The sequence below is a fragment of the Diceros bicornis genome, chromosome 5, assembly GCF_020826845.1.
Source record: "Diceros bicornis minor isolate mBicDic1 chromosome 5, mDicBic1.mat.cur, whole genome shotgun sequence".
NCBI lineage: Eukaryota > Metazoa > Chordata > Mammalia > Perissodactyla > Rhinocerotidae > Diceros > Diceros bicornis.
The window spans coordinates 29,029,864-29,041,847 of record NC_080744.1 but is presented as its reverse complement, the minus strand read 5'-3'; the positions used below and the strand labels follow the sequence as shown (position 1 = coordinate 29,041,847).

The 11,984-nt window shown below is 35.6% G+C and overlaps 1 protein-coding gene across 1 annotated transcript; it reads left to right on the top strand.

Moving 5' to 3' along the window:
* The first annotated feature begins 7,630 nt into the window (after window positions 1-7,630).
* On the top strand, window positions 7,631-8,584 carry LOC131405335 (olfactory receptor 11H4-like). Its single transcript, XM_058540393.1, has one exon. The coding sequence runs from the start codon at window positions 7,631-7,633 to the stop codon at window positions 8,582-8,584; it is 954 nt and encodes a 317-aa protein (XP_058396376.1).
* The last annotated feature ends 3,400 nt before the right edge of the window (window positions 8,585-11,984 follow it).

Sequence of the window (11,984 nt, the reverse complement as noted above, 5' to 3'; positions counted from 1 at the left end):
TAAAGCAAAAAAGAAAGCAAAATAAATTATATTGTTCTAATTATATATAATGAGACAATATCAATCGGAGAAGCCACATTTTACATAGCATGATACTTTAAAAAGAATTTCTTTGACTAGATTTCCCATGATTTTATTTAAAAATTTATTTTTTACAGCTTTCTTGTAAAATATAATACATGGAAGAAACTACATAAACATATATGTGAAGTATATTGAATAATTATAAAGCAAACATCCCATGGCCACTATCAAAGACAAGAAATAGGGCATTGAGAGAACTCTGGAAGTCCGTTTTGGTTTTGGTCATATCTATTTTTCCCTCTAAATTCTACTGTAAACTTCTTTGCTTTATAATTTTTATTCATCTACTAAAAAATAGTTTAGATTTATCTGTTTTAAAACTTTACAAGTGGAATTTATTTTTTATTTATTTATTTTAATTTATTTATTTATTTACTTATTTCTTATATACAGTAAAATTTACTCATTGAATTAACTTCACTTTGATCAATTTTTGCTTACGTATTTTGAAGCTCTGTTGTTAGGTACATCGTACATTTGGAATTGTTATATCTTCCTGGAGAAATGACTCCTTTTGAATTACGTAATGTCCTTCTTTTCCTGGCAAAGTTCCTCGTTCTGAAGTCTACTTTGTCTGATATTAATATAGCTACTCCAACTCTCTTTTGATTAATGTTTTCATGGCATATCTTTTTCTAGTATTTTATTTTTAATCTTTCTATTATTTTTAATTAAAATAGATTTCTAGTAGACAGCATATTGTTGAGTCTTGCTTTTTTTCCCCAATTTACAGTCTCAGTCTTTTAATTGGTTTCTTCAGACCATTTATATTTAATCTAGTTTCTGATATGGTTGGATTAAAACCTACATTCTAAATCTACATTCTAAAATCTGCATTCTATTTATTCCATCTATTTAGTTCTTTTTTCCCTCTTTTTCTGCCTTCTTTTGAGTTATCTTTTATGAATTCATTTTAAGTCCATTATTGCCTTATTATTTGTATTTCTTTTTTAAAAAATTTAAATGGTTGTCCTAGGGTTTTACAATATACGTCTTTATTTAATCAGAATCTAACAAAGTAATAACATATTACTTTATGTGTTGTGTAAGGGATCTACACCAGTATATTCCCAATCCCTCACTCTCATCCTTTGAGCTATTTTTTGCCATAGATTTTACTTTCACATATGCTATAAATACACCAAATATTGCTACCATATATATTTCTTTTATTCCATTTCCAATGTTTTTCACTTCTTTGGTGGATCCATGTGTCTTTCTGGTATCACATTCCTTCTGCTTGAAAAAATTAAACATTATTCATAGTGCAGGTCTACTGGCAGTGACTTCTCTCAGTTTTCTTTGTATAAGAAAGCATATATTTCTCCTTCATTTTTTTCCAGCTTTATTGAGATGTTATTGACAAATAAAAATTGTATATATTTAAGCTGTACAATGAGTTTTTTTAAGATATACAACATGATGATTTAATATATATTTACATTGTGAAACGATTGCCACTTCAAGTTAATTAACACATCTGTCACCTTACATAGCTACTTTTTTAGTGTGGTGAGAACACTTAAGATCTACTCTCTTAGCAAATTTCAAGTATACAATACAGTATTATTAATTATAGTCACCATGGTGTATATCAGATTCCCAGAACTTATTCATCTTATAAGTGAAAGTTTGTACCCTTTGACCAACATCTCCCACATTTCCCCCACCTTCCAGCCACCATTCTACTCTCTTGTTTGATGAGTTCAACTTTTTTAGATTCCATATACAAGTGATATCATACAGTATTTGTCTTTCCATGTTTGACTTATTTCACTTAGCATAATGTCCTCCAGGCTCATCCACATTGTTGCAAATAGCAGATTTCCTCCTTTTTTATGACTAAACAGTATTCCATAACTTTGGCTATTTGGGTCTTTTGTGGTCTTATACAAAGTTTAGGATTATTTTTTCAATTTCTGTGAAAAATGCCATTGGAATTTTGATAGGGATTGTATTGAATCTATAGATGGCTTTGAACGGTATGGACATTTTAACAATATTAATTCTTCCAATTCACAAACACAGGATATCTTTCCATTTATTGGTGTCTTCTTCAATTTCTTTCATCAATGTCTAGTTTTCATTGTACAGATCATTAACCTCCTTTGTTAAATTTATTGTTAAGCATTTTTACTTTTTGATGCTTAGCAGCAGAAGTGTTCCTGGCCTACGGCCGAGAGGGGCTTGAGCTGAGTTAAAGGACCATTTCACGATCTGCAGTTGGGCCCAGGTCAGAGGGCCTGCCTCAGGTTTGTCCACTGCTCAGTCCCTGGGCAGGAACAACTGATGCCTAAAAGGAACTAGAGCTGGGTCACAGACCACTTCACAGTGCAGAGCTGGACTGAGGTTGGCGGAACTGTTACCTGGGGCACAGGCGGACCTGACTCTTGCTGGCCCCCTGGTGGATGTGCTGGTGGTGGGACCAAGGCCAAACCTGCCTTAGCCAAGTCCATAGGGAGATGGGGCTGTTTCTGAATCTGCGTGCAGGACCTTAGTCAGTGAATCTGCCACCTGGGCAGGGGTATGCCTTCTCAAAATGGCCCTCTTTGGTCGTGGACTCAACTGGAGTTTCACAACCTCTTATCTAGATCCCAAAGCTCCCACAAAGGCACTTTTGTCCATGAGTGGCTGTCAAATGATTATTGCTGAGGGGAGATACAAAGCCAGCATTACCCAGACACCAAAGCCAGATAAGGGCACTACAAGAAAAGAAAACTACTGCCAATATTCCTGATGAACATACATGCAAAAATTCTCAACAAAATATTAGCAAACCAAATTCGACAACACGTTAAAAGGATCATACACCAGGACCAAGTGTGATTTATCCCTCAGATATAAGGATGGTTCAATATAAGCAAATCAATAAATGTGATACACCACATAAACAAAATGGAGGATAAAAATCATATGGTTACCTAAACAGATGCAGAAAAAGCATTTGACAAAATACAACATCCTTTCAAGAAAAAAAAAAAAACTCTTAACAAGTTGAGTATAGAAGAAACACACATCAACACAATAAAAGCCATATATGACAAGCCTATGTCTAATGTCATACTCAATGGTGAAAGTTGAAAGCCTTTCCTCTAAGATCAGAAACAAGACAAGAGTGTCCACGCTCACCAGTTCTATTCAACATAGTACTGGAAGTCCTAACCAGAGCAATCAGTCAAGAAAAAGAAATAAAAGGGGCTGGCCCAGTGGCATAGTGGTTAAGTTCACGTGCTCCACTTTGCCAGCCCAGGGTCCGCAGGCTTCGAATCTTGGGTGCAGACCTACGTACCACTCATCAAGCCATGTGTGGTGGCATCCCATATGCAAAACAGAGGAAGATAAACACAGATGTTAGCTCAGAGCTAATCTTCCTCAGCAAAAAGAGGAGGATTGGCAACAGATGTTAGTTCAGAGCCAATCTTCCTCACAAAAAAAAAAAAAACAGAAAGAAAAGTCATTCAAATCAGAAAAGAAGGTAAATTGCCCTTGTTTGCAGATGATATGATCTTATATATAGGAAATCCTAAAGACTCCCCAAAAAAACTGTTAGAACTATTAACAAATTCAGTAAAGTTGCAGGTTACAAAATCAACATACAGAAATCAGTTGCATTTATATCTACTAACTATAAAATATCTGAAAAAGAAATAAAGAAAAAACCCCATTCACAATAGCATCAAAAACAATAAAATACCTAAAAATGAATTTAACCAAGGAGGTGAAAGATCTGTACACTGAAAACTATACAACTTTGATGAAAGAAATTGAAGAAGACACTAATAAATGGAAAGATATTCCATATTCATGTATTAGAAAAACCAATATTGTAAAAATGTCCATACATCCCAAAGCCGTCAATAGATTCAATGCAATTCCTATCAAAATTCCAAGGACAGTTTCCACAGAAAGAGAAAAAACAGCCCTAAAATTGTATGGAACCACAAAAGACCCTGAATAGCCAAAGTAATCCTGAGAAAGAAGAACAACTCTGGAAGCATCACACTTCCTGATTTCAAACTATACTACAAAGCTATAGTTATAAAGCAGAATGATACTGGTATAAAAATAGACACATAGACCGATGAAACAGAATCAACAGCTCAGAAATAAATCTTCACATATATGGTCAACTAATATTTGACAAGGGAGCCAAGAACACTCAATGGGGAAATGGCATAGAGTGTCACTGAATATCAAGGTCGCTTACAAGCTGCTCCATTAACCATCAGTGAAGATTTCCTCATTGGTCATCACTGTCACCTTTCCTTAAAAGTCATATTTTAAAGAAATGATTAAAGAGGACCCTAGGAAAAAACTCCAATATTTTTAGAAGAAAACCAAAAAACCAATGATAAAAAATCTCTTCTCACATTTGCACTGGTTTCAAATTCCTCACTCTTAGAAAGTGAAATCAGAGTGGAAACGGACTATTTGACTAGATTAGTCAATTAAATGGCATCTGCTATCTTGGATTTCCTTCCATTTAACTTAAGGTCACTCCACATCATGATTAGGTCATGCAAGGCAGTTCCTACCTAGTACCGAGGTAGTGAAAGACTCCAGGAAAATTTAGTGGATTTAATTTTAAAGTGATCAACAGAATATAGTTCCCTGTTTCTGTGTTGTAGCACTTCACTTAAGCTACAGAGTAAATATTTGTTCACAAACATGTCTCAGGTTCAGAATTAGAGTCATGGACAAAACTTCTATTTATTGCAGTGATCCCCACAAAGGGTGATTCCTTAATGAAATGCAACCTCTGCAATGGAAAGTCTCCTGAAATTTACCCAGTATTTCCCCTGGATTCTCTGTTTCCTTAACTCTGGCCACCCCATAGGAGCTAATCTACTAAAACCTGGATGGGCCCCAAAGATTGGAAAGAGGGTGCACTCCTGGGGAAACTTGAGGAAACCACTGAGACCACTTGGGGAGAGACATGGAGTTTTAGAGTAATCCTTGAGAGGAAACATAGATTAAACACTGCTTCACATGTTAAATATCTCAGCAAACTCCTAGGAAACAAGCCTCTGGAGCCTCCAGAAATGAAGTCCAATGAACCACATATAATGCCCTCACCTGGAGTTCTCCTCATCAGAGTCAGTTCAACTGGATGGTTCTCATCCCTCTTTCCAAGCTGAGCCAGGAAATCCATCATTGTATGTAAGAGAAAAGGACTGATTGAACATTTTACAGCCACTGCTGTAATATACTAAAAAGTGCCCTTTACTTTATAAATCTGATTAGTCATTGTTCCCCTGGAGTAGTATAGTGTAAATGTTCCATATGTGAATACAGGACACTTATGTTCATTGGGTAAAAGTCATGCACCCTCCGTGAAGCCTATCTGTAAAATAATCAGTTAGAATAGATCATCTGCATAATTTTTTTCCAATTCTATGATCTTATGATTACTAGGGACCATCTTTCTGAAAACAGTCTCACTTTCCAGGAGTAATTAGGTGGTATACTCTTCTCTCAGACTACCTGAGAAGACAATATACCAAGTGGGGGACATTTGGAAGGAGGCTATTTAATCAAACTATTATTCTTGAGGTGGGTGGACTGGTGAGTTGATTGGTTAGTTGGTTGGTTTCTTGTATTGGAAAGGAGTGTATGAAAGAGCTGGTCCCTTAGGATTGTACCTCATACAATGATTTATGAATCTCAAAAGCATGAGAAACAGTATGTTTATGGCATAAAATGGTGGCTATTCCATTCTAATACCCTAACTATTCCCAGCAGGTAATTTTGGAGGCCTTGGAGGTTGAAGTTAAGGCAGAAATTTATGGAATCAGTTTATCCATCAGTGGTTAAAAAGAAAATTGATTACTCTGACATTTCCATTAAGCTGCCCACTCTTTATTCATCCCATTATTTATCTATACTTCCACCAAAGGCTACAGGAAAAATAATGTCACTGTTAATAAATCTTACAAGTTATGGTGGTAGAAAAGATGAAATGAGGTGTGAAGTTGTCAGTGTATAATGGAGAGTGTCCTGAACTGTTATTCACATTAAGCAGGCATGGTCCATTTTTTCAGAGAGAAGGACAGAAACACAGATCTCAAGATTCTGGTTCCTGATATAGATCTGTGAGCCTGGACTTAGTTCCTGACCTGTAGCAGGGAAAGTGATTTATTTATGCTTCATAAATAACAGTCTGGGAATCATCTATTGAGCAACTTCTTCAGTGAAGGTAGTAAAAAAATGTCTTTTGAACTCAACATTGATTGGAAAACTGGACAATTTTAGAACTTAGATGCTCAAACCTCCTTTTTTAAGCTTCCCTAAAAACCACCAACAGGGAACTAGTGATATTGAAGCCCAAATCTTGGTTCCCAAAGATCATATACATGATCCTTCTTTCAAATTCTCTGTTTTTTGCCTTTCAAATTTCTTTCCTTTCGATTCCTGACAAAGTTGGGACTGGTGACTTCCAATATACAAGGCAAGAGATCTGAATTTAACAAGAAAACTCAATGTAGAAACTACCATTTTATTTTTTAAGACTCTTAATTGTTGCTTTTTAAATATTAATCAATTACAAGATTACTCTGTTGTTGAAACACAAAGATTTGTACATTTTTGTTCAATTCTTAAATATAAATTCTTAAGTACTACTGAAAAGTACATGCCTGTCCAAATATTTGAAAATATCTTCTCTCCCCTTTCAGAGAACACAATTAATTCTACCAGATAAAATTGCAGATAGAACCCCATTTGAACTCATATCCCTTTATTGTTTTTAGCACTCAAAATACTTACTAAATGAACTAAACCTTTGTATCGAAAACACCATTTTCTTTATCTAGGTAGGATCTGAATATGAAAAGTAAGATAGTTTGTCTTTGTTTAGTATGTGTAAAAATATGAAAATAAACACTTGTAAATAGAGATATTTGAACAATAATATTCTCACTTATTCTTTAGAGCAAAGATATCAGATATGTTGGGTCTTTTGTAAATATTTTTACATGTCACTCAACTGGTTACAGTGATATTTTAAAAGAAAATCTTTAAAGGAAAGTTTAAGAAAAGCCTTGACTCTTGAGTGTAGTGATGTCTGTGACAATTAATTCAGTTGATTATACTATTCTGAAAATCCAGTGTCCTGGAGTAAGTTTCATCTCCATGTGTAAGTCAATTAATTCTGTTGTGTTGCCAAAGGTTTAACCCAACCTCACATCATCTGTCCTCAAAATATATGTCGTGTTTTTTTTTAACAAGGTAAGCTGAATAAAAGAAAGTGGATGAGGATTCATAGTCAACTTTAGAAAAACAAACCAAAATCACAGAATGTTTTCTTAAGGATCAAAGACAAAAAGAAAGAGATTTGTCTGTTTGTACCACTGATGCAGGAAATTCTTGCTGCATTGGATTCTAACAAAATAATACTGAGATTTAGAACCACAATCAGTTCAAAATAAGGTGGGATTTATTCCCACCTGGTCTCAAAATATCTCATATATTTTCCTGTAGAGTTTAAGTTCCCTTCGCAATAAAGACCTTGAGATATGTAGGAAGTAAGGCAACTTGGGTTACACTCATGTCTTTCTTCTTCGTAGATTTAAGACCCATGAACAACAGGTCAGCAATACACGTTGTGACTGAGTTTGTTCTCCTGGGATTGCCTGGTTGCTGGGAGATACAGATTTTCCTCTTCTCACTGTTTTTGATGGTTTATGTCTTAACCTTGCTGGGGAATGGAGCCATTATCTGTGCAGTGAGATGGGTCCCACGACTACACATCCCCATGTACTTACTGCTGGGAAACTTTGCCTTCCTTGAGATCTGGTATGTTTCCTCCACTGTTCCTAACATGCTAGCCACCATTCTCTCCAAAACCAAGGCCATCTCATTTTCTGGCTGCTTCCTCCAGTTCTATCTCTTCTTTTCCCTGGGCACAACAGAATGTCTCTTCCTGGCAGTGATGGCTTATGATCGGTACCTGGCCATCTGCCGCCCACTGCACTACCCCACCATCATGACTGGGAAGCTCTGCGGAAAGCTGGTGTCTCTCTGCTGGCTCACTGGATTCCTTGGTTACCCAATCCCCATTTTCTTCATCTCCCAACTCCCCTTCTGTGGACAGAATATCATTGATCACTTCCTGTGTGACATGGACCCACTGATGGCTCTGTCCTGTGCTCCAGCCCCCATTACTGAATTTATTTTCTATGCTCAGAGCTCCCTCGTCCTCTTTTTCACTATTATATACATTCTTCGATCCTATACCCTGTTGCTCAGAGCTGTTTTTCAGGTCCCTTCTGCAGCTGGCCAGAGAAAAGCCTTTTCCACATGTGGTTCCCAGTTAGCTGTGGTGTCTCTTTTCTATGGGACAGTAATGGTAATGTATGTGAGTCCTACATATGGCATCCCAACTTTGATGCAGAAGATCCTCACACTGGTATATTCGATAATGACTCCTCTCTTTAATCCCTTAATCTATAGTCTTCGTAATAAGGACATGAAAACTTGCCCTGAGAAATGTCCTACTTAGAATGAGAATTAGTCAAAATTCATGAGCCAAAGATATGCCATACTTCCAAGTTCTAATGAATAATAAAATGGAGATGTATAAAAGTTCTTTCAATGGTCTTTCAGTCCTCACTCTGAGTAGTTAGAGGCCATATTTTTTTCCTGGAGTGTGCCCAGCTTAAATAACTATGCTGACTACAAAAACCTTAATTCACTGGACTTTAACATGCAGTGAAATTTTTTTAAAGGCTATTCTTGTTGGAATGATGAAATGGGATTGCTATACAAGGGAAGTTAGACTTTCCTGAAAGATTTACCATCAGTTTTAGGACAAGTGTAACAACCTTTACCAGATAGTTAAAGATGCAGTGACTGTTTTTTAACAGTTATATTTAGGTATAATTGAAATACAAAAAAACTGCACGTGTTTAACGTATATTAAAGGTGCAATGACTTTTAACTAGCCATAAGATGTTTCTGTCATCTTTAACAGACATTCCTTTCTTATACCTAGCGTAAAAATCGTATCTAAACACACTTTCTCTCTATTAAAAGAAAGACGGAAAAAAAGTTCTCTACAAGGAGAAACTCTTTCAACAAACTTTCTTAGAGGTACAGTTCCTTTATAGTAAGTTTGAAATAAAACTTGGATACATGCTAAATAATAATTTGTTGAAGTTGCTTTTAACACTTCTATTACTACACATACCACGCTATAGTGTAATTTATTTATTTACATGTACTTCCCCTTGAGGGAGCTCCTTGAGAACAGGAATTGCCTTTTTCATTTCTGGATCCCCAATGCACAGTGACAGAGAGGAAAGCAGCCCATGGAAGCCAGGAACCCAGTGTTGCCAGGAGCTGGCCTGGCACTCTCAGCCAGGCCATGGTGTAATACTGTTGACCATAAACAACTTCACAGAATGTCAGCATCAGACAAGACCTCTATGTGAGCATGATGGATCAAGACAAAACAAGAACACTCTATAATCATGTCTGAGCACAGACAAAATCAAGAACACTGTCCCAACCACAAAAAATGACCAAACATCCCCCTATTTAGGCTAATATGAGTGACTACTGTCTCTTAATTAAGTATAGATTTAGCCCAACTGCCTTCTAGATAAAAATTGATACCCAATCATAGAATTCTCCTCCAGCATCCAGAATCCATAGAATTTTCTGACAGCATCCAGAGAAAATCTCTGCTTCCTTAAATTCTCCTCAAAGTCAACTAACGCAAGCACAAATCATATAGTAAATCCCTTCTAACATCTTCCTACCCTGATGCCCCCTGCTCCTCATGACATATGTTTTCCATAATTGCAAAAAGACCAATGAACCCATCTTTGTTCAACTACAGGTGTGTTCCTAATGGTCTTTGTGTGTTTAAGAATCAACAGTAGTACAATATCTAGCATAGAGTAAGAGCTCAAAATGTTTGTTAAGTACTTTTATCTCAGTTTTTTTACTTACAAAAATAATATGTGGTTGAAGAAGTGTATGAAGATGATGTATTTCCCATCTTCACTCTCATCCCTGCTAATCCTTCCCTTTGCTCCTCAAAGTCAACACATCTCCTCTGGCATTCAACACCCTTCATAATATGGCCCCACTAACCCTACTTTGTTTTCCATTGCTTTTCAACATGAATCCTCATCTCTAGTCAGGCTGGTCACTTAACTACTCCACTCTCTCATCTCCGCATCTTTGCTTAGGCTGTTCTTTAAACCCAGAGAGCCTTGCTTCATCTGCTACACAACTTGAGAGAGATACTTAACATTTAAATTCTTTGGTCTTATTTTGTAAAATGGGTATATAGCATATCTTATAACAATATCATAAGGGTTAAATGAGACAATTTACACAAGGACCATAGCACAGCAAAAGACACATAGGAGGTTCTCAGCACATGTTTCTTCCCCTCCTTCCTATCTTTCAAATCTGACCAGGGATAATTTGCTAGTTATTCTCTCAGATTTTCACTATGCTCATGCAAAACTTTATTGCCAAATAATATATATACATATGTATATGTAATTAATGCCTTAGTTAAAGTGCAAACTCTGGAGTCAGACTTGTCATATCCTGGTTTATCTGCTAGCTGTGTGACCTTGGGCAAGTTGCTTGAATGCTACAAACTTCAGCTACATCACCCATAAAATGGGATAATAATAATAGCTATCTCATAGGGTTGTTATGAGTCAATACTTTTAAATCACTTAGCACTGTGCCTGGCAAACAGTAGAGCTCAATAAACATTAGCTAAAAGAATAAATATTTTTTAACTCAATAAAATGTCATGGTATCTTTCAAAGTCCATACATATAATTTTACTTCATTCTATTTAACAGGCACGTTGTGTTCCATTATATAAACACATTACAATTTACTTACCCATTACTCAATCAAGACACTTAATTGTATCCAACATTCTACAATTAAGACAATGCTGCAATTAATGTCCTTGACTGTAAGTTTTTATACATTCACATTGGTATTCCATAAATTAGAGGAAGGATTTCTGGGATATAGGAAGTATATATTTTTAACTATGAGAAATACTACTAAATTAGATGTAGCCAAATAGTGTATGACTTTTCAACAAATGGTGCTGGGACAACTAGATATCCAAATGAAAATGAATGAAGTTGGACACCTATCTCACACCACATACAAAATTAACTCAAAATGGATCAAAGACCTAAATGTAAGAGCAAACCTATAAAACTCTTAGAAGAAAACGTACATTTAAATCTTTGTGACCTTGGATTATGCAATTTTTTTAGATATAACACCATAATTACAAACAATAAAAGGAAAAATAGATAAACTGGACTTCATCAAAATTTTAAAATTTTGTGCTTCAAAGGATACTATCAAGAGAGTAAAAGGCCACAGAATGGGAAAAAATATTTGCAGATCATGTATCTGATATTCTAGTATCCAGAATATATAAAAAAACTCTTAAAACTCAACAATAAAAAGACAAATAACTCAATTTTTAAAATGCACGAAAGATTTGAATAGACATTTCTCCAAAGAAGACATACAAATGGCCAATGAGCACATGAAAAAATGCTCAACATCGTTAAGCATTAGGGAAAGGTAAATCAAAACCACAATGAGGTACCCTTTCAGACCCACTAGCATGACTAGAATCAAAAAGACAGACAACAATTGTGAAAAAATTAGAGCACTCACACATTGCTGGCAGAAACGTAAAATGGTGTAGCTGCCTTAGAAGACAAATTGGCAGTTTCTCAAGTTGTTAAACATAGAGTTACCATATGATCCAGCAATTTCATTCATAGGTATAAACCCAAGAGAATTAAAAACATACGTTTAAACAAAATGTGTATACAAAAGTTCATAACAACATTATTCATAATACCGAAAAGTAAAACAACCTAAATGTCCAT

Coding starts and splice junctions, on each gene's coding strand:
- LOC131405335 (XM_058540393.1), top strand. CDS start 7,631: ATGTCTTTCTTCTTCGTAGATTTAAGACCCATGAACAACAGGTCAGCA.